This window comes from Apteryx mantelli, chromosome 1, assembly GCF_036417845.1.
Source record: "Apteryx mantelli isolate bAptMan1 chromosome 1, bAptMan1.hap1, whole genome shotgun sequence".
NCBI lineage: Eukaryota > Metazoa > Chordata > Aves > Apterygiformes > Apterygidae > Apteryx > Apteryx mantelli.
Window position 1 is genome coordinate 169,670,763 of NC_089978.1, and position 24,549 is coordinate 169,695,311.

At 36.9% G+C, this 24,549-nt stretch overlaps 1 protein-coding gene across 1 annotated transcript in view; it reads left to right on the forward strand.

The window, feature by feature from the left end:
• Positions 1–24,549, forward strand: part of ANKS1B (ankyrin repeat and sterile alpha motif domain containing 1B) — a 449,800-nt gene that overhangs the window by 222,283 nt on the left and 202,968 nt on the right. Inside the window, exons 14-15 of the mRNA XM_067312063.1 lie at positions 232–304; positions 24,277–24,383. Of these exons, the coding sequence (XP_067168164.1) occupies positions 232–304; positions 24,277–24,383 (180 nt within the window). The remainder of the gene's footprint in view (positions 1–231; positions 305–24,276; positions 24,384–24,549) is intronic.

A 24,549-nucleotide genomic window follows, 5' to 3' on the forward strand; every position in this document is an offset into this window, starting at 1 on the left:
AAAGGAATATTAGTTTCAAGCTTTAGCTTTTGGTGGAGTACAAAAAGTAGCAGAATAAAAAGCAAAGTGGAGAAATTAGTTGTGATCCTGTGATCTTTCTCATTTGCAATCTTGATTATAATGTTGCTTTCCTAATGACGGTAACAATGCCATAATTTTGTGCATGAAAAACCAAAGTAAAATAACAAAGATGGGATCAATCAATTGTTTTCACTGTTCTCTTTTTTGTAGATTGATAAAATTATGAGTTCAATAGATGTTGGAATTAATACTGGACTAGAGGAGATGAATGATCACTCTACAAGTAAGGAAAAAAACTAAACTATTGATTAATTATGACTTAACTGCCTATAGGGAAACAGCGGATAAGATATTGCTAAGTAAACCATTGTGTTGAAATCATTTGTAGGTATTTGAATAACCATGAAAAGAATCAATGCTGTTTACTTTTAGAAATGCATTAGGCCCAGTGTCCTGGAGCTGTTACTATAAATAGCATATTGGGATCATTAATGTTCTTTTGAAATCTTAACAAAACGAGTACTCCATTAATATTTTTGTAATGAAGCCTTTCATTACTAGGGGGATATTTTCCAATCTTTTTCAGCTGAGTTTTTGTTTGAAATCATGGACCCTGGGTGTATATAATCCAATAGCTGTGGACACTGTTTTAAGCATTATATTATCCAGTGCTGCTTCAAGCAAATATTTGGCACAGTGCTGAAAATATTGCTGACACCCAGTGACTGGTGTTAGCAATGATGGGAAAATTTGCAAACCTTCCCTACCATAGTGAATTTTAAGAGCTCTGAGTCATGGCTAGCTTGTTGGTATGTCAGCATAAATCTATGCAACAGTGTTGATAAGAATTTTGAAAGCATTTTACTACATTTTCTTCCTATCTCATGGAAAGAAAAGTGACTGGCATGACCGAAAAATTTGGTCTTGAGGCAAAGATATGTTGCCCCACCTGTATTGGCACATGCCTGCTAGCAATTCCATGCAATTACATGGTTTTATGTATCAGTTAGGGGACTATCTACCTTTTCACTTAAGATTTGAAAAATATATATTGTAACAACCAATCACTTCATGGAGCATGATCTCTGCACTGCAGGAAACTCTACCTTATCAATTAAATAGACCTGCCACAGCTATTTTAACTGTAGCTGGGCAGAGAGAAGAGAATTGAGGAAAACGAGGAAATAACTGATTTGAGTGTAAATATGACTGCAGATAAAGCAAGCACATTCAGATTTGTTTTGGAAAAGTATAAGGAACAATATATTGAAAAAGAGTAGGCAATTTGTCCTGCCAAACTATTTTTTTCTTTCTGAAACTTGCAGTGTTGGTAGGGAGAATTATTCGTGGAGAAACTCTAGGTCGAGAGGTGATTAGTAATTTCTGAAGATGTTATAAGAAATTCAGGATTTGCTGATTGTTATTAGCATGATAGTACACAGACATCACACTCAAAATCAGGCCTGTATTAAGAAGTTGCACAACAAGTTACAGCTATGAAAAGCAGACAAGAGTAACACTATGAATATGCAAATTTACATAAATTAGTAATATGTAAGTATTATTCTCTTGCTTCTTATGGCTGATCACTGGTTTTCTTTTTTTCACTTTTTTATTGTACTTTTAAGATCAGAAAAATCTCCCAACAATTCTTGTCATTAGCCCTTTTGTGACTTCTACTATTATGCATTATTTTTCTTGGCATTCATATATGGCATTTGGTTCTTTAGCTCTTTCAGTTGGCAGATCTACTCTTTTCTTCACTCTCCTTTTCCTAGAGGGGGCTTTGAGTCTCAACTTTTTTTCCAATTCAGTGTGCAGCTGTCTGCAAACCAGTGATTTTTCCTTTTTATCAGTTCCTTAATGGTCTTCAACTAGTTTAGAACGATAATATAATTTTGCTCTTAATGTAACAAATCAAGCTATGTGCAATCAATCAAAGCACAACTACATTTCTTTAAATTTAATCAATTTTGCTGTACATACAGACTGTGATAAAGACATTTTTATCTGTTACAGAGCTGGCTATATGCAGCTTCACATTTATGTTTTTTGCTTTTTATTCCTCATGCATTTTCTAGCTTCAGTCAATCTCAGTTCAGGCAGCAAAGGAAGATAGACCAAATACATTTTATTGAACATGTGATACTTGAAGTGTGTTTTTATTTTGTATTTTAAAAGTAACAGGATTATCTAGCAGAATAAGAAGTCTGTATTTCTCACAATTAGCAAACTGTGGTAACCAATAAAGTGGAGCCTTAGTATGGTGATATGTATTTATTCAGTAACGGAATTTACTTCAGTAAGGTTCTGGCTTCTGTTAATTACCATTTATTAACTAGCACAAGACAATTCCTGGATTTTTTTCTTACTGATGATACAGCCTGGGTTTTTTTTGGCTAAGTCTTTGGCCCTGATAAAGATGTTGCTTTGAAGTGTTCTGAGCAAAATCAGCTTTATGTTTTATGCTTCTAGCACTTATAGCTGATTGACAAGAAGCATCTCAGGTACCTCAGTGTTCCTCAGAGGTGCCTCACAAAGCCCCTGCCTAATTTCTTAAGGATGCTGGCATTGTTTGGCTTCCCATACATTTTATTTAGGGTTTTATCTGCATATGTGTTGTAGTGCTGAGGACTTAAACTCCACCACAGAACTCATCATTCACCTTCTCTTCTCCTTCCTGGCTCTTTGCTAAGTGTAGCACAGCCAGACATATAGATATGACCTATGCTTATGCAGGGAAATTAAGTAATAAGGTATTAAATAATATTATTTTGAAATACTTCATCAGTTTGTATATGTATATATCTTCATATATATCTTAAGAAATATATATTTTTAAAGTTTTATTTGAATATATGTGTAAAAACATTATCCAGTAGACACTAAATATAGCAAATTATTTAATGTCCTTTGACTGTATAAGTTGAAAAGATTTCCTTTACTGTTGAATGAAACCAGCTAGATTATTAAGCATTATGTTTAGGAAACTACACTTTTCTTGTCTAATAACTTTTTTAGGAAATACTGAAATTTCTGATAATACTGAAGGGTAAATGTAGCTTGATACGGAATCCTTCATTTTAGCATTTACTTGGTTCTGTACTTCTTATTATACTCCAGTGTTTTTTATGAACTGTTAACTGTATAAAAACAAAAATAAATGAAATTCACAGGCATATATACCTAATCTAGTGGAGCTATATGAGGAGCTTTTTGTATTACATAGTATCTCATTCTGAATGAAAAATTTTTGAGAAGAGATATGTCATGCACTGATAATTCAATATCTCTATATAAAATTATGCTGTGATGACTTCTTGTGAGGAAATCCTTGACTGGCTTCACAGGAACTTTAGCCTATGTATTCTTGCCAGTGAAATCTAGAAAAACTTTTTTTTTGATCTCCAGAGGAATCTCTTAGGAAGAAATTAAAGGAGTAAGATAGGAGGAGAGAATCAAACCTGAGAAGTTATGAGGACTTCATCCACAGAATGCATTTGGAGACAAAAACGTAAAGCAGAGCTTTCAGTTTGGTGGCAGTACAAGTACTGGAGAAGTAAACTTGACACTTTGCAGAGAGGAAGCTGGCTGCAGATCTCCTCTGAGGCCATGCAGCATTCTACGTCTGTGTAGTTTGCCTATGAAATCAGAAACAGGAATGCTGACCAGGGAGCAAGTAAGAACAAATCTCAATGATAAAGGAGAAAAAGCCTTTTTGTACTCCAAAGAGGACAAAACCTCCATTACCAGGACGAAATGTTGGCTAGTGACCTCCTATTCAACGTGATTTGGAGACATCTGAACCACTTGGAACTGCGGCTGGTATGTTTCTTCAGCCCAAACTGCCCAAATTTGAGCAGTTGCATAGGATATCACTGATCACTATCATATGATAAACTTTTGTTTGGATACTAATGATATTGCCAAGAATTATCCTAAGCCAATCAAAAGTGTTTATAAGGCTCTGGGACCATGGATGAAGGGTTGAAGATTCAGGAGTTATTACTGTCCTCTCATTTTTGAGACAAGCATGAGTCAGAGATAAATACACACTAAATATAACTGCATACCTACAAAGGTGTTGTCATAGCAAGGGCTCTGACTTTTACAACCATAGGATAATATGTGTGAGCTGACAGGAAAAGATAAAATCTGCCACACAGAAAATGTGAAATAGTGTCTTGATACATCGACTTCTATACTGGGAGAACAGAACTTCAAATTAAGAACAATTTGTCAAGGGCAAAAATCTTCAGCTTAAATAAAGGAACTTGGATATAGTTCTAATCACTAAGAGAGATAGGATTACTTAAAATAGGATTAAAGGAGTGACTAGAAGAAGAGTCATGGGTCAGTTTGCCAAGTACCTTATCTGTTTGTATACTAATAAAAGAATGAGGAACAGACAAGAATTAATGGAAGAATTAATGAGGAATAGGCAAGAATTAATTGAAGATTATGACAAAGCACTGTAGAGATTTTATGATATGTCTTACATTAATAGTCCAGTCATGTAAAGGGTTTAACTTTGTCACGAAGAAGAGGGAGGAGAAGAAGAGGGGAAATGTTGCCTTGTATTTCAGAAATATGATGTTTGCTTTGAGATCTTGAACATAGATTAGTTAGCTGTTGAATGTCTGTAGGTGTCCAAGAAAATGGAAAAGAACGTGGGTATTCTTGGTGCATACCTAAAGCCATGGAACTTGATAGTAATGAGAAATTTCAGTTATTCAGCCTCTTGTTGTAAAGAAATTACATTGACAGGCTGCTCAAGAAGCACTTAGGACTTGTTGGTTACAATATTTAACACAAGAGCTAGAGAAAAAAATAGAGGAAAGATTGGTTTTGGGGTTGGATTTGATTTTAACAGGTAGAAGGACTTGACTAAGAATGTGATTATGTAGCAGTTTGAGTTGCTATGAAGTGATACTACATATGATTCTTAAAAGGGGAATTAGGGAGTGCAACAGAGTTCAAACAACAAGCCTCAAGAAGGTAGATGTCAACAAATTCACAGAATTTGTAAAGAAGATCTTTAGGATGCTGGTTAAAGAGAAATCTGGATTCAACAAAACACTACTAAAGGCATAAGTACGACCTATCCCAATGTGAAGAAAAGAAAATCTAAAAGACCAACTTGGCTACCTTGTGATCTTTGCTTTCACCTTAGACATATGGGGGAAAATTTCTCAATTTAATCAGAATAACAATTTTAGAATAACACAAGCATGTAAAGACAAGTCAGAAGTTCCAAAGCACTCAATGAGATGAAACTAAGAAGTAGAAGAAACTGACTATAAAATAAAATTAATTATATCAGTACAAATATAGTATAATATAAAATAAAATAGTATATATAGTATAGTGTAGAATAATTATATTAGTACATTAATAGGGAGAAGAAGAACAAAGAAATCTTTGGTAACTTAGAGAGGTACCATAGGAAAGGGAACACTGCTCATAATAGCTGCTGAGGAGGCAAAAAAGTACAGTTAACTTTTTTTCTTGCATATTTACTGAAAAGGTCATTTATGAGCATGTAACAAGCACAACTAATACTGGTAGCTAAAATGTCACTTATAGATAAGGAAAAAACAGCTTACGTAAGTTAGGTATCTTAAAATTGATTTAATGATCTCCATTTTGTTGTATAACTGTGTGAAATAATCTTAGAACCACTAGTGGTTTCTGGTGAGAATTCTTGGAGGATGGGTGAGGTACCAGCAGACTAGGAGAGGACAATGTAGAGCTTATCTTTAGAAGAGGAGAGGAAGGAGAATGTGAGGAATTATTTTCAATTCATGAAAAGCTGCTGAACAGATAAACTATTTCAAGTATCTAGAAAATAGCAATGAAAGGAATAACAGCCAATATGGATTTGTCAAGAACAAACCTGTTAAAGCAATCTAATTCCCTGCTATGAGTTGACAGGAGATTTTGTAGGTAAGGAAAGAGCAGTAGATGCCCTGTATTCTGGCACCAGTTCAGCTTTTAACGTGGTCTCACATGTTTTTCTTATAAGCAAATTAAGTAACCATGGTCTTGATGAAAATAATGGTAGATTAGACAAACAGATTTTCTCCTTAATATCTAAATTTAAACTTCATAGTGTAGACTGCATTGTGTACCTCTGAGCTAGTTATATTGTGTTAGATAAGCAGGCACTTCTAGAGTATCATTCATCATATCTAAATGTCTGAAGTATAGCAAATGACTAGAAGAAATATAAAGTATCTATGAAGAGAACTTGGAGGACTACTTCAGATATAGGTATATAAAACTAGCTGAAATGAATCTCCCTCTCTTCTCCTCAGGACAAAACTATAAGGGCAAGGGTAGTGAAGCATTCAAATAGATTAATAGGGAGATTATAACCTCTGTTACATTTGGCACATTCTTAAAGACTTCTGGATGTTTGCCAGAAGTAAGAAAAATGGTTGAGGAAAAACTGGCCTTGGCTTGAGTCAGTTGAATGGATTAGGTGTCTGCTTTAACTCCCTTCCAGTCCATTTTGAAATAACTTTGTGACCACTGTGATAACGTGGTTTAGATGGAACCTTTCTAGAACAAGGTGGAGTTTAATAAACCGAACAGCTGGGGTTTTTTTCTGACATAGTAGATACTTACACTGATTAGTAATATACATTCTGCAAAGGATTTAGAAAAGCTAATATGTTTAAATATCAGCCATCTGCACTTCTCAGGGAAAACAAAAAAACAAAAAAACCCACCTCAGTTTCATATTTTCTTTGCCTAATTATAAACAAATTGTTCTACAATAAAAAAAGTCTTTCAAGGCATGCATAGCCACATTTCTATGTTAGCTGGGGCCCAGTAGCAGTTCAGAGGTATGTGATTCAGAGTTTATTTACTCTTGCAAGTCACTCAAAAGAGAATAACCAAGGAGTTATCTACTTCAGAGATACATATTTTTAACACAGTTAATGGTTATCATATCATCATCATGCTTAAAGTAAGAACTGTTTCAAGTCAGATCGATTAAATCAGTGACAAGGAAAATAATGTTAAATGGCCATTCTGCATCAAAGTAATCTACAATCAGTTTAAGCTTGAACTGGGCATTTGAGAGAACCTCTTCTGTCAAATGTGTTCTAGCACATGGAGGCTGATTTGCAATTCAATAATTTACAATTTAATAATTCTGCTATTTGTGAATTATTTTTTGGATGCTGTCTGTAAATGCACTGCCTAGTTGGTATGTGCATGCACGTGTACTGTAGTCAGGGTTTCTCTGGTCAGCTGGGCAGGCACCTGTCCCTGAGCACCCTCACTGTTCCACCTGAAGGAACACAGGATACAGTTTCCTCAATCATCCTTCATTTTTTTGATCTGCAATAATGGCTTGGAACTTTGCATTAAATCTTCTTCTTACAGTTGAAAGAAGCAAATTTTCTGCCCTTTTGCGAGAACAGTGCCTTTTCCTATGCTTGTGAGATTCAGTATCTATGTCTCAATATCCATATCAAGACTCCAACTGTTACTCACTGAGTGAGACTGCCTGAGTGAGTGCCTTTCAAAGATTAATACAACAGATGCTGATTGTTTCTGGAAGAAGTGTTTGTAACAGAATTATACCATATAAAAGACTATTTTCAAGGGAGCTAGCAAATCTCCTTTCAAATATTTATTTTAGCAATATATTTTATCATGTCTACAAGTTCAGAGACCCACGAGTTGGCTCTTCTAGAGCTAATCTGAAACAAGAAAGACTGTGAAATACTGACAGATACACCTGAATTGAATCCACATGAGCAGCTCTCATTTGAAAGTAGCTGAGCTGCAGTATGCTGTGCTATATTCAGAATAAGTTTTTCCACAAACAAGACTTTATTGCTTCTGGATGCATCTAGTACATATGCATGTTTCTATGTCATGTAGTACAGATTTAATGTCACAGATTAACGGTAGTTCATGGAACTCTGTCTGTATTAAAATACATTTTGTGGTGGGCTTTTTCTGGTCTTCGATATCAGGACGAAAGTTGTAGGCAGTCATCATAAAAAGTTCTTTTCTTGCGTTTTTTTGCCTCCTGTACTCACAGAAACAAGGCTATTGTTATCGATGATTCCTTCTCCTCCTGAAAATTGTGTTTGTAAATACTCAATACGGGGAAAATTGCAAGAAATACAAAGATTGGGAAATAAAGCAGATATGTCTTAGCAGAATTTCCCATTAGGAAGATATGGAATCAGGTAGGGCTATGGCCAGAAATGCTGAATGAGAGGAGAAAGAGTTCATGCTATACCCTGTGCAACTGTAACACGTAATTTAAAGTGCTCAGACCTTTGATTGCCAGAAGTTATATGCTCAGCTTCCTCTCTTTCTTCCGTCTGTTCTCCTTTCAATAATCTGGGATGCCACTACTCAGACACGAAGTCTTCATCTTCCCTAGTATGGTTCTGCCTACAAAAGCTACAATTTCTCTCAAAAGAAATCAAACTTTCTTTTAGCAAATAAAGCCTTGTTAGACTGGCCCTTTCTGTTTGCTGCCATATGGTTGCGATTTTGGCAAAGTGGTCTTCCTCCAAAGCTGTTAACATCGTCCTTCCTCCAGGGCAGAAAACAGATAAAATATAAGTACTTAATTAAGGCTGAATTTTAATTAGATATGTGTAGGCATGTTGGCATAAGGCAGTTTTCACAGTGGTAAGTTATATATCTTAAAGTATATACTTAACTGTAATTCAGTGTCTATTTTGCAGCCGTTGCTTCCCCTTTTTAACTCTCAGTGTGGTTAAACTAAGCACTTTGATAAAATGAGTTTAATTCATATATTTTAATAAAATGAGCCATGCACCATCCCAGAAAGTGGGAGACCTCTTAAGCCTACAGAGTTTCGAAGCCGCAACTCTCACGTTGCAGTAGGCAACCTTTACAACCAGACTGTAAAATAAGGATAGCATCACCTCCTTCCCAACTCCCACCTTCCCATTGAAGCTGATAATGCTGTGCAAAGAAGACCAAAATATCCGTGGCATCATAGAGAGGGAAAAAAATAAAAGGTTGAGGGATCCTGACTCTGTAGCTGATAAAAAGGGGACTCTCATGGGAGGAGAGGACTGCAGCAGCTGGTGTCTGCTCCCAGTGCTGTTTGATACCTCTTCAATAGGAAAAACATATGCAGTTTGCAATTTTTAAACTGCAAGTCTATGAACTCTTTATTGTCAATTGTAGGGCTGCACCATAGGGAATAGGACCACACATTTGAGTCTGACTCTACCTTTCCTTATATTTTACTCACAACTGCAAAGTGAGCACAGAATTTTAAGTCAGAATGTCGGAATTGCTGTAGGTAGTTCATATAACTAAAGTCAATATGAGACATTAAGGAAGGGCAAGGTGATATCTGTTTTAAACATAACTGATTTTAGCCACATACTTTCTCAGGTTATACTCACTCTCACACTCAATGCTTAACCAAGGTATGTATGTCCAAGTTGTCTGGCCATAGTCACTTGTGTGTGAAATGGAAGATGAGGGATGCTGACTATTGCTGTCTCATCATATCTCTTGGGTTCCTTTTGATTAGCAATGAAAACTGCTTTTTGGATAGGAGTCAACAGTTATTATGGTGTGATTCTTTGGATTCAGAATTTTGCTTACTTCAATGGTGCCTACTGTTTTTGCTTCCTTATCTTAGGTATTTTAGGGCTGTAGTCTGACTTTCTTTTGGAATGAGAGGAAGAGGAATATCATGTGTGATGGGCTGTAACATTGCTATCCTCTTGTGTAGAGGGTAGAGTTGTCTGCTGACAAAGCATCTGTGCTGTTGTTTTATCAGAGTGCAGTCCTTCTTGTCTTGACAAAAACACATTCCTTAGTGCTTTATTGCTGTCATTTGTGTTCTTAGTCCATTTGTGTCCATTGGTTGTGAACACAGACCATTCCTGTAACCCCTTATACCACTGTTTCTCCAGGTGCTTTCACACGCACATTTCTATTCATGCATCATTCATAGCAATCTTTATATTCCTTTTACAAATCTCTGCATTTCAAACTATTTCAGTGGTAATTTAAGTGTATGTAATTGCATAAGTTATAAGATAGTGGCTAATCGAAGCCACAGAGTTGTAAATTGTATAGAAGAAATCGCTTTGGCATTTATTTACTGAAAACATGATAGTCATAACACATTGCATGCCACCTAACCTACCCAAAGATCATATAAATTCTACAGAAGAAATCATAAATAATTGGATTAATTTTCTGTTGACTACTGCATTATAAAACAAGAGATAAAGATGTACCTGTTTTAATAATCTGTTGAATCCCAAAACAAACCTTAAAGAAGACTAGGCAAACTGCAGGATAACTGTAGAGCTTTTAGCTATGTTTTGTAATAAAAGCAATGGGAGTTTGATGCTAAAAGCTGCAAGCATTTCTTTCAGTTTCTGTTATTCATGTATTCCTAATATATCGACAATTTTACCCTAAAGTATCACAAATGTAATATTCAGCTATATGCTCTTCATATACCGATTAATCAGAGCTGTTTATGCAACAGCCTACTACAAACAAAGGTGTAGACTAAACTGAAAATGCAGTAAAAATGTAATTCACCAGACCATATTTACCCATGCAGTCTCTAATTCTGATACATTTTTGGATTTCCACTCTCTCTGTCTATCATCTCAGCATATACCTTTCATCTCTGTTTGTCCATGCTTTTTGTGGTCCATGGTAGGCTTCTTTTTCCAAAACTGTTTGTAAAGTAATTCAATCATTACATTCACTGTCTTGAAAAAATCTTTTCTGGCATATGCCATCTAGAAGGAACAGAGAAGATTGACAATGAACAGAGAAACTTATGAAAATGTAACTACTATATCATAAATATTGACATTCATCAGTGAGTAAACGTGTAGCCTAATCGTTATCAGTTTTGTCTGTTGTCTGCTTGTGAGCATCAGATCATGTCATGCTAAATTTAGATACTCTGCAATAGGACTCTACTTGATCAAAAGGATCTTCCACAAACTCTCTTTTAATTGGAGGACTAAGACGTAATTTGTACTGCCTTAATACACTGAGCCTTTTCAAAGTTATTTCCCCCCCATCAGATGTAACTTTTTAGTAGAGTAATATAGGAGATTCTAACCTCATTCTGGTATCAATATTTTCTCCTTTGGAAAGAGGTTAAACCTGGGCAGCCTGCTCAGTTGTACAGTTATTTTTTGAGTACCCAGCTATATTTGTTTTCTCACAGAATTAGTACAAAAGATGTATTCTTCTCTGAAGGACAAATAGTAAAATGTTTTGCAGACCTAAAGATATATGTTTTTGTATTTTATAGAAATACTTGATTCCAGAAAGAGCAGTAATGCATACTGAGTCTCTAACATCTCTTCTTTTATTTAGTTATTAATCTGATATCAAATCCTGACAGTCTATTGTTAATTTATGGTTATGATACAAATTTATATGACTACAGACATGAATAATTTATGTGCAATTTAAATATATTAGTCAAAGCTATAAACCTTCAAATTCTGTGCTTGACACTGTTCTTAAAGATCCTTGTTGCTGGGTTGTTTTTTCTTTTAATATTTTCACATCAAATAACTTTCCTTTAAAGGAGTGAGAGCTATTGAGTTATAAAGAAGGCATGCATGTTAGCAAGAAATATATATGGCATTAGGTAGTCCTATACCATATTTATATAGATTCATTATATTTGTTTTGAGATAGAATGCAGAATGGGAATAAAGTCTAAGATGAATACATAGAATGCAAAACTTAGAAAATCATATTTTCATTGGGTTTGGACTTCCACAGTCATAAAGGTCAGAAATACTGACAGCTAATAGTAAAATGGAGAGTCAAGTAGTTTGATGTTTCGGCTTTTTTGGGGGTAATGTAAAGAAGAACTATATACATTACTGCGCAGAAGCTCACTCTAAGTGAATTAAAGTTATTTTCACTTTAAAAGTTTGGATGTACTTGCCTTTCACGTTGCCTTACAAAATTGCACTGATATGAACAAAACCAGTCAGAGCTAAAATTAATTGTTTGAGAAAATTGCTCAAAAATAATATTAGTCACATTACTTCTTGGAATCTGTTGGTGCTGAATGGGTCCCTAGCATGTCTTAAAAGGGTTTGAAAACTTTTCCGAACATTAACTTTTCATGTTAATGCGGCAATCTACTCTTCCTGGTGAATTCTCTCCTTTGTCAGATCTGTCCCTAAAGTCACAGAGCTGTACATATTGTAAGTTTTTGTGCCCATAGGGTTAAATATTGCCCAACCATGCCCATCTAGACAGGAGATAAAAGAATCAAGATAAGATAAGATAAGATAAGATAAAACACTTTTGCAGTTATTTCCAGTAGGACTGAGGTCTTGCCAGTTTCTCTGCTGAACCATGACAGTCCAGGAGGAGTGCTCAGTTTGACAGATTTCATAAAGTTATTGTCAGAATGATTGTTGTTATGCTTAAAAAGTTATAAGCTAATGGTGGCCTCATTCTATAATATTCTCATAATGACCCTACTGTAATTTCAGAGGTAAAAAGATATTTCCAGCCATGATAAATGACATGAAAAGAAAATTATCAGATTACTTGAGAGTCTTAGAAGTCATTTGCTTAGGTTCAGTTTTTCCTTGTAGTTTAATCTGAACTTTGCAACTGTGTAATCATTTACGCTCATGTATATTAATTTTGAATTTAATTGATGTCACTAAACTGAACAGCATTTATTACTTAAGCAGAATCAAGTTCAATACCAGGTTAAAAATGTATACATAATAGGAATTAGTGCGTCAGTGGAGTTAAAAGTATCTGTTGAAAAATGGGGCTTTTGCAAATCGTGTCCAGGAAATATTTTAAGGAGACCAGAATATTTTTATTTCTAAAAGAGACTATATGAAAACCATAATGTGGTCACTGAGGGAAAGTCTCTAAAACTTTACTCAGTATCTTTGGTAGTCATTTGTCTGGGATGGCATGGATATTACTCTTGTATTTGACCACCAAATATATTAGGGTGAGTGATGTTGTGGCCAGTGAGACTATGATAAAAACTGGATCTGAAAAGTATGGATACTATATTCAAATGAAGGTCAGAATTTCTTTAAAGATACACAGGAAGGGAAAATGGAATTTATCTCCCATAAATTATATAGATATCTAAGTCTGCCAAAACTGAATTAATAAATTTCACAGAATCACAGAATGGTTGAGGTTGGAAGGGACCTCTGGAGATCATCTAGTCCAACCCCCCTGCTCAAGGATGGTCACCTAGAGCACGTTGCCAGGACCCTCTCCAGATATTTCTTCAAAGTTCAGTTGATGTACTCATCTTTCCTTCTTAATCTAGTAATCTTTAGATCTAAATAGATATGAATCCTTGCAAGCTCACATTTCTAGTAATAACAAGAACATCACATGCTCATTAAAATCTTTGGCTTATTATAGAATTTACAGCACACAGAATTGTTTCTAGTTTTAGTTCCACCTACAGCAAATGAAGTAATTTAGAATACTGAACTAACTAAAGTGTATGCATTTGCCTTCTAACCCAGATCGTTAACCTGAGTTCATGATCATAACATTAGAATCAGTATTTTATTGTTTCATCATACTCTATTCAGGAAGATACTGTATTTAAATGCCTTAAAATTCTTCAAGAATTATTTGAGTTACTACTTACTACCCCCTACTTCACCAGCCATGATGCCAGGGACTTTTCCAAAACTTTGTTTTTCTACTTTTATCCACTGCTGTCTTTAGCTCTTTAATTTAGGTTATTGTGTTATTACAAATCTTAGATAGCCAAGGTTAAATTGTTCATTGCTAATAGAACTTAATGAAAAATTGTGAATCGTTCTGGTATCTGTTTCTAAAATATGTTTATTATTCATGACTTCATTCATGAGTTTGGATAAATATTACTTTATTGTTTACATGCTGTCCAATTTGACTGGTTTTGTATTTATGAGATTTGATGGACAGTCTCAGTTACTTAGTGCTATTTCTGTTTTCTGGTTGGCATTTTGAAGTGTTTCAGAGAGCATAATTACAAAGAATAAATTATCTTGTTTGTGCACAAATATCGCTATTTGCATGTGAATATGGCATTCATATAGAGATCAGCCATTCCTCTTGAATTTATGCTAACAAAAAAACAAGTTCATGAAAGTTTTCAAACAATGAATTACAGGGAATGTAGCTGAAGAGATCTAGACCAGAATTTAAGAGAATAACCATAGGTGTTGTTCCGGATTATTAAACCAGCTCCAGTTTTGGTGTTGTTTGTAGTATAGGAAATAATCATTAACATGTTGTAAAATGTTTGTGAAACTAGTCTGACCATTTTCACCTAAACTGTACTTAGGCCACTTTAGCTCTTGCTGAGACAAGCCTTGACAAATCAGAAGTGAAAGGAATGATGCCTGGAGTATAGTTTATTAACCAGCTCTGGGAAGCTGTCTTTGTATTATTCCAATTTCTAAAACAAAAGGCCCTGCAGGACGAAGTACGATGCCGTGCAGAATTCAGAGGTGTTCACACTGTCTTCAGGCATCAGCATAAATCCCTGAAGCAGGACCTAGGCTCCTGCTGTAAGTAGTGGAGGCCAGTTCAGGGTTCATATTCCGGAGGTAAGAGAGTAAGAGTCCAAAAGTCAGGCAGGAGGGAGCTCACAGACCAGATGAACAGAATTTATATAACCTCATCCATATGCAAACAGTCCAGTGAATTGCCTGAGCTGTGCCAGCTTACCCACCCACTCAAGTTATGTCTTTATCATTCATTGAAAGATACTGCAGTTTTCTTTTGGTGTTGCAGAGTTTGTATTAGCAAGGAGTAAGAATTATAGAAGGTGTCAGATTTAGAATTTTTGTATGATAAGGCAAGTCTCTGTTGAGATCCTGACTTTTTGTTGGGGAACAGAGAGGGCTGGCTTCACTTTAAGAAAGACAAGCCAGAAGCCGAGGGTGACCCAAGCACAGGCAGTGTTCTCAGTCGATGGGGCGCAGTTCCACAGAGTCTGAACTTGCCAGGCAGAAGTAGGTGCTGGTAACAGGGTTCACTGACAGCACCAGACATGGCAAGTGATGAACCAGGTCCAGGATCCAGCCAGGGAGCTCAGCCAGGAGCAAAAGGAGATGGGGTCAGAGATGGGACTGCAGACAAGGCTACAGTGGGGGACAAAGTCCATGTGGGAGGCAGGGACAAAGACAGGACTGGAGATAAGCTATAACGTCTGTCTGAGGGGTCCATCCAGGAGACAAGCTACCTACAGTGTAGGTCCAGAGTCCATCTAGGAGGCAGGGACAAAGAGAGGGCTGGAGACAGGCACACCCTGTGGTGTAGCTCAGGCAGGGCAAGGCCCAGGGCTGAGCTGAAATGGGTCTCCTGGGCCCTGGGGGTCCCCCTGGTTGGGAGAGGCCCCAGGTGGGGCTGGTCAGGGCTGGCAAGGCCTATTGGTGCACTCAGGGCCCTAACACGTCTTTATTTTATTCATTCTTTGTCATATCATGTCAGTGAAATGAGGTAAGTTGTATCTGATTATTATTATTCTCAGAATCACAGAACAGTTCATGTTGGAAGGGACCTTTAAAGATTGTCTTGTCCAACCCCACTGCTCAAGCAACGTCACCTAGAGCACGTTGCCCAGGATGCTGTCCAGACGGCTTTTGAATATCTCCAAGGATGGAGACTCCACAACCTCTCTGGGCAACCTGTTCCAGTGCTCTGTCACCCTCACAGTAAAGAAGTTTTTCCTCATGTTCAGATGGAACTGCCTGTGTTTCAGTTAGTGCCTGTTGCCTCACGTCCTGTCGCTGGGCACCACTGAAAAGAGTCTGGCCCCATCCTCTTTTCACCCTCCCTTCAGATATTTATAGGCATTGATAAGGTCCCCCATAAGCCTTCTCTTTTCCAGGCTGAACAGTCCCAACTCTTGCAGCCTTTCCTCATATGAGAGGTGCTCCAGTCCCTTAATCATCTTTGTAGCCCTTTGCTGGACTCTCTCCAGTAGCTCCATATCTCTGTAGTACTGGGGAGCCCACAACTGGATCCAGTACTCCAGGTGTGGCCTTACCAGGGCTGAGTAAAGGGGGAGGATCACCTCCCTCGACCTGCTGGCAACACTCTTCCTAATGCACCCCAGGATACCACTGGTCTTCTTGGCCACAAGGGCACATTGCTGGCTCATGGTCAACTTGTGTCCACCAGCACTCCCAGGTCCTTCTCCGCAGAGCTGCTTTCGAGCAGCTCAACCCCCAACCTGTCCTGGTGCATGGGGTTATTCCTCCCTAGGTGCAGAACTCTGCACTACCCTTTGTTGAACTTCATGAGGTTCCTCTCTGCCCATCTCTCCAGCCTATCAAGGCCCCTCTGAATGGCAGCACAGTCCTCTGATAAGCCCCCTTCATTTCTGAGATTTTGAACATTCTAAGAAAGAAATGGGGAAGAGGTAATTCATTGTTATTATTAATAAAATACTTTGAATTACCTTTGCTTCCCTTTAATATGAGTATGGATTTCGATTCTGATCTTTACAGTTAGCTGCTGGTTAACTTTGAAGAGCTAAGGCAAGTCAAAGATGTTCTCCTATATCTAATATATACAAAGCAAATTTTAAAACAAACCATTTTTCCCTATTTTAAAAAGGCTTGAAAGGGGAAATGGGAGAAAAATAAATAAAAGGAAAGAGGCAGATGTGAAACAAAACAACAGCAGATTGCTGTAGCTGCAGACGAAGGGTGACAAAAGAGCAAATGATTGTAACTTATCAGAATAAGTAACAGTGGAGATAAAATAAGCAAACCATATAGGGATTGTAGAGATGGAATTATAAAATGCAGCTAGAGAGAAGAGGAAGAAGAGAGATAAAGACAGAGCTGAGTTCACCTTATCAGTTATGCAAAGGAAGAGATCATTCTACAAGCTAGCGTAGAGGCACAGGGGTGCCTCTGAACCCAACGGGGGAACAAGAAAACAAAAGACAAATTGCCACATTACCTCAGTTTGAATCTGGTTTGTAAAACATCTCCAGGAGTAATTCTCAGCCCTCCATCTTTTGTACTTTCAAGATTCATCATTTCTAGGATATGACAGTTTACTACAGTGTCAATATAGACCTTTATTTTCCACAGCTTTCCACAGGACCTTGCAGCAGTTTCCAAATCTATGAAATTATGGCTGCCAGGTATTTCATAGCTAGGTTTCACTTTTTGAGAGCTGTGTGCAGTGAGTATTCTTTTAACTCTTTTGAACATTTTCTTCAAATATTTCTTTGTTATCCAGTTCTGCTTGTTTGTTATTCCAGTGTTGCTTAGCACAGAGCTGGTCAAAGGTTTGCTCAAAATTAGAATTACATGTATTGTTTTTATTGTAACATGAATTATAGCATAAAGTGTTGGGCTTTGCATAGTATTTTAGCAATACTACTTAGTATGTTTAGTATACTATTTTAACAGCATTCTAAAGTCTTTACTGAATTAAATAAAGCATTTTGATTGGTCATGGTGTCATGTCAAATTTCAAGGTTTTTTTTTCTTGCTGGATGAAAACAGTGATAATGATTACTCATAGGTTGTGACTATAGTGTTAATAATGTTTTCTAAAAAAAGGAGTTAGTTCCTTAAAGCAATTTCTGTGCTTGTCTCAGGAACTTTTACAGGATAATAGTAACACTATAGTCACTTTCATTGAAGTTGGAATAAGGATGTATAAATTTACCCCTTGGCTGTGAATAGGCTTCCTGAAAAAATGTCGGGCAACTGAACTGTCTTTGTCCTACCACTGGAATTTATATTAGGTAGAATAATTTCATAGTATAGTGGGGCTCCACTGAGGTTTGGCTTCATGTGACTTGGTCATCACTCTCTCCATCAGCAGGAGCTCCTTCAGTGTGCCTGAAAAGGGGAAAGAACAAGCTGAATTCTAATTGCTTCTTAACTGTAACATTCCTCAGTGCAATACAAGGCCACAATTACCCCTCTGTTGGCATCCTTAAGTTCCTTCCATCTCCTCCGTTTCCTACAGAACAGAATTAGAGAGAAAGAGGAAGCTGAATCCAGCTCCCCCTACAACCTTCTGGCTGCCAGCACATTACATCAACCACCAAGCTCTCTAGCATTCCTCTAAAATTAGAAGAAATTATGGCAGAAAAATCCATGAAGGACTATTAAACACAAATAAAATATTTCTCTTTCAAGAAGGCATTGAGCTGCAAATTCCTGGAAGCTGGGAGAATACTAGGAAAGTATCACTGTATGCCTATCTTATTCTTATGCTCTTCTGCAGGCATCTACTACTAGCCACTGTGAATGAAGCTAGTGAATGGCTGAAGCTAGATGAAGTTGTGGTGTGATCCAGTACAGTTGGTCCCGTTTTCTCATAGTGAGACATCCATCTGTTCTTAACTAATTTCTTGTAATTTAGCAGTTTGCATTTTGTATTGCAGTTCTGTAGGCCAAGGGCATAAATACCACTGATGTTACGGTTACAATGATACTATCTACTGTAATCAGATTTTCCTGTTCTCTTTAGAAAAACAAAATTAGCCCCCACAAATGAGTTTAAGTTACAAAATCAGAAGGACAACATTACCACAACCTTGGTGTATGATAATACATGTTATCTTATACCATATATATGGTATATGAGTTGCTGAGCATCAGACTAATGACAGAGTCTTGAACAGAACCAGATCCCCTGAATCCTAGTCCAGGGGCTATGCTTTAGATAACAGATCTTCCAATTTTCCCATGAGATCAGTGCCTCATTGCCTCATTCAGTGAACAGGATGGATGCTCAAGGAGGCTAGATCAAAGTTGTCAAAGCAATCAGGTGAACATGAAAAACATCCTAACTTTGAAGTGTCTGTAAGCGATATATGTTTCATGATGGAGTGGAGTACTTCAGCTGAGCTGTTGCTGCATAAATAATACATCAACAGTCAGAAACGTACACTCACAGAAAGGCCCACGGAGTTCAAAAAGCACAGTTCATTCTACTATTGACTAATCATTTGTCAAGTAAAATGAATCATCCATGTGTTTGTATGTGTTATAATAGTTATAGATACAGGTTGTTGTACTTATGTGGTAATAATGTAGATTATAATAGTTATATATATTAGCATAAAATCAGAAAAGATTTGCGAGGATGATTTTCCTAGTCAGTGAGGGTTGTTCCATTAACTGTGATCTGGGAATTATTTTTGCTCATTCTGAGCCGCACATAAGCAATGAAATGTAACCTTTAGATTATAGATATTAGCGTTATTTAAATTCAAGCTGTTTCAATTGATTTTGTTTTATTTCTGTATGTGTCATGAATAATATCTCTAAGAGTAGTTCCAGGAAAATATTCACCCTCACCTAACATGATCATCCAAAGTAATAAGAGCTAGGCTGCTGTCAGAAGTTGCAGTTTTTACATAAGGCATCCGGGTTTTTCAGAATTTTATGTTAAAGATAATTTAAAGTCTAAGCATTTAAATGGCCTAATAAAATAATTGAAATGTGCAAGATAAAGCAGAACCTTGCATGTACCTTTTGGAAACCTACTATACTTCTCCTGTAGTTAACTTCTTGAACTATATTCATTGGCTGGATGTTAGGCATAGTTTTTCTCAGATAACATCCTGTTCCTAGCTATTCTTATGTCCTGTCCAGGAATACATGTCATTAGATTACTTTATTCACTAGAACACAGTCACACAAACTCTACTGCAGCAGAACTTCCAGCCCAATGCCAAGAAATAGCTTTCTTCTCCAACTGAAATCATAAATGCAAAAGGAATATTATATCCCATTTAGTATAAGATAAGGCTGAAAGCTTTTAATTCAACACACTAAGTTTACAGTATTTACTCTAGCATCAGTTTCTTCACCAGATCCGCTAAACTGGCTCTCAACAGAAAGATTCATCCTTTCATATTGTGATATAGCCTCCACTCAGAATTCTCTCCGTCAGTCACTACTAAGTTTTGATTCTGTAACACCAGAAGTATTTAGCAATGCTCAGCAGGTAGTGATCTAACTAAGAAAATGGATTATAATAATCTGTTCATGTTAACTTGGGAAGCACCTCCTCTACAAGTAAATTATGATTATCACTGCATTTCTTTCTTTTCGTCACTCTAAAACTTAAGAAAGAAAAACCCACAGAGATAACAGTTGAAGCAATAGAATAGAGGGACCATAAATTCCATTTTGACTAAAGCAAATCTGCCTTACAAGATGTTTGAGACCATGTGCACTCTGATATCACACATGCAGTCAATTCCAAACACCACAATAAAGATATTCTGAGTCTCATTGGGAACGAGACATCTTGTAGAAATTATCGTATAGCATACCAGATGGCATCTTTCTTGCAGACATCACTTGAATGTGCTTCTTCTATTGCCTTGGAGAAGAAAGAACCAAGTATTGCTATTCCTGTATTGCTGAAGAGAATTATGCGTCACTGCTTCCATGCAGGAATAGGTACATCTTTTTTGATTGTGGTATCACAGAAGGATTATCATAGGATTCATGTTCTCTAAAATCACAGGAAAGCACAGTGGAATGTAAATGTGTTGGAGGTGAGACCAGTTCTCACAATCTGCACTACATTTTTCATTATCAGAACCAGCTTTAGGCATAGGCAAAGTAGACACTGCCTGCAGCAGTACATCGATGGGGCTGGCACTGAATCACAGTCTTTAGCAAAATGAAGAGACACCCTTCTGGTCTCACAGCAACAGCAGCTGCTCCAAGTCCCACTTGTACTGGCTCAGAAAAAATATCAGAGCAGAAAAAATATCAGAGCAGCCCCTCCAATACGACCAGTTGCCTTGACTGGCTCAGGACAAGGAGATCAAGTCAGCTGCAAGTTCCGGTAACAGCACACTTGACCCTAATTCTTGCATTCCCGGCTCTGCTGCTCTGTGCCTTCCTTTGCCTTTGCCTCACTACTACCTTTGGCAAAAGAAGGAGGGAAAAAAAAATCATGTAGATAAGAGGATATTCTAGGAATGAGAAGAGAGTCAGGGATGAGGACAGGTCTGCAAGACAGCTGTGCTCCTCATTTTCTCTCCCCTTGGTGAGCAATGTTATTTTGTGTTGATGGGGTCAGACATGTAGTTGTTACTGGAAGAAGACAGAGTTGGAGGAGTTCAAGCAGTAGGACCAACAGTGCTATAATCATCAGTGCTGGGGCCATGGAGATCAGTTAGACACAACACCAAGAGCTACATGAGGATATGTGCCCATGGAGCCACTCAAAAGCTGAATTTTGCCTACATGGTTGCTAGGCATTGAGACAAACACTTCTCTCATATTCACTGGCAGCATAACTTCTGTGCTGTTTATAGTAAGGTAAGGAAGAAGTATTTTGACCACAAAGGTGGTGTATTGATTATTGGCTGTGTCTTATTATAGGCAAAACATTTTTGTGGGGAACACCCAGATACAGAGACATTACTGTGTGTGCATGAATGGGAAATATTGGACTTAGTCATGCATAATCCTTTCAAAGAGTGGGGTTACCTTTCACTAGATTTCTTCCCAGTTTCAATTTTTCTGCTTATTGGGGAAGGCAGAAGACAAATTCAGGAATTTTTTTCTAAGGAATTCATGATTTCTCAATCAACTAAAAAAAAATTAGCAAGAAGGTTTTAATTCTCGTCTCTTTTAAGATAATTCTGTTGTCAGTTTTTTTCTCTGAAGAACTTGCCCAGCCTTTCAAATTTGCTAACCCAAGGGAAATCCACTGTATTTCTTCTCAACATAGCCTACCCTCCTCCTTGCAGCATAGCTATTGACTGGGTGCAGCCCTGAAAGGATTATGCTCCAGCAGTGTACAAACATATTGATTCATAGCAAAAAAACCTCTGATAAGTAGGGAAGATTTACAGATAGGCGAGAACAAATTCGTTTGTATCTCTGTGAGACCTAGATTCCAATCATTTTAGAATATCTACTTTCTCTGAAAATAAATGAATTATCCGTTAATCTGATTGAAATGGTACTCTTATCAAAAATATATACTCTATGTTGCCTATATTCACACTCTATTGAGATTAAATTCTTGAGAACATTCCTAAAAGTTCATTCAGCAGTTACAGATTGACCCTCTTTTGGTAAGCCTTCAGTATTTTTCTGAGACGCCTAATGGGTTTTTCTTACTTCATGTATTGATGTACTCATATCAATAAGAAGAACTGGATTAATCTAAGATCTCTCAGCAGTGTGGTGCAACTTTCCAACTTCATAAAATATCTTCTATGGCTCACCTAAAATTATTCTACAAAATCTTTATGTACTTCAATTTGAATCAAGAGTTCAACTTACATACAGTTCTTCCCAAACTTTGTCTCCAGATAACAGAGTACATTCATCCTTGTCTGAAAAACAAAAAAACAACCCCCCCCCAAAATAATAAAATACCCTTTTGAATTCTTTTTGCAAGCAGCAATATCAGAAAATAAAAGGTCATCCAGTTTTAGTCCAAGGACTGGCTGGATAGCTTTCAGGTTTTAGCGGAAAGTCTTATTGTTAATTTAAAACACCCAGCTCAATTTTGAGTCCATACTGCTAGCGCTCAGGAAGCTTCTGCATGTCCCTTGCAAAGAGTTCTTATTATAAAGTGGCCATTTGAATGCAGTTTTGTATTTTTTATGAAACAGTTTTCCATCATAATATCATCAATCCCAAATGATGCCTTTGACAGATATCTACAATTCCCTTATGACTAGATTTAAATTCCTCTTTGGAGTTAGTCATTGCTTGAGATTCACAATGGACAAGAAAAATATAGAAAAGTAATTAATGTATTCAATAACTGAAGTTCTACTGGAGTTCTTTGAATTATACTCTGAATATATCCATTATCTGCCATTTTTGTTACTAAGACCTGTAACCTGTTGTGAAAAGGAAGTTTAGTAAACGTTCCTCTCTGAACAAAGGTGTCAAATGTTTTCATCTTGAGACAATCGGTCTCAGAAAATGAATATTGAGGGAAAATATATCTTGAGATATTTGGTTACTTTTGCAGGAAAGAAATTTTCCCTTTAATGTGAAATTTAGTATCTTCTCTTTAATTTTTTTTACTGTTATAGTCAAGAAAATATACATCCTCTCTACAAGTCATGACAATCTTATGTGTCTGCCTGCTATCATTCATATTTTTGTAACAAAAGGATATAAACTTAAAATTTTATTTAGTAAAAATAATTATTCATTTGAAATGGTGACCTTTTCAAGTTGAATTATTTCACATGTTGGCATGAAGGTTTCCTTGTGTCTTATAATATTTTATGGTTGAAGAAATCATGCAGATAATCTAATTGCTTTGACTAAAATTGTTGTGCAGTTTATGTCTTTTGCAGTACTACAGGAGAGAAACTGTAAAATGTATTCATTATTGATTCATTGAAGGGTTTTATTATTACATAAGCAGAAATACAGACTGCTGCAAATGCTGTATTAAAAGGCAAAAAGGGTATGCAGAGAAAAAAAAAAAAACATGCCATAGGCTATGGCTTATGTTTTGCATTTTCTAATGTCTTGTGAAACGTAAAAATCTACAACAAACAGATATGTAAAGCGTAACTGGTATGAAGATTCTATTCAGATTTAAGTGCTCTAGGTTGCTTTTGAATCTTGCTATTTTCTGCATTTGTTTTGACTGCTCTCATCATTCAAGATTGACGCTTGGATGGGTGTGTAGGAGGAAGCAGCAGCAGCAGGCTTACAGCTTGCAGACAAAAAAAAATCTGCCTTATCTGATGGCTATTATTGAAAATGCGAGGTGTAGCCTAGGCTGGGTAATGAAGGGGAGCGAGCGAGGGGGAGCAAGGAGCATGGAGCTGCATACTGATGAGTGTAGGAGTACTTGATAAAAAGAATTCTTGCTGCTGGCAGTGCATTGCTCATTGTGGAGTATTCCAACAATCACATATAACGGAGAACAGCTTAGCTGACAGCTTGATATGTTTTTTTTTTTTTTCCCCTTACTGTATGACGTACTGGTCTGTAGTAAAGATTAATAACTAAGAAATGTTGAGCTAGGATCAGATCTTATGCTGTATACTGCCCTGTAAACTATGTTTTACATCTGACTTTTCTGCTTGCTGAAAACATTAATCTGTCAAGCTGGCGGGCTCGTTTGATACCAACTTTCCCAGGAACACAATGTGGCAATGCCACCTCTCAGCCCAGGACTACCGCTATTATCCAGTGGATGGTTATTCGTTGCTTAAACGCCTCCCTCTTCACCCTCCTACAGGACCCCGATGCCCTGTCCAGACAGTGGGACAATGGTTGGAAAATATTGGGCTACCTCAGTATGAAAACCACTTGCTGGCTAATGGATTTGACAATGTGCAATTTATGGTAAGAAATCTTCTGTGCATAGCTGTGTATGTACACTGTAGCTGCCTTTTTTTTGTCTGTCTCTTCTGTGATCATAAAAACCTTAGAGCTATTCTGCATTGCACTAAGAAGATCTGTTAGTGTTTCACTTTTCTATGTCTAGCTAAATTAATATATAAACTGTCCT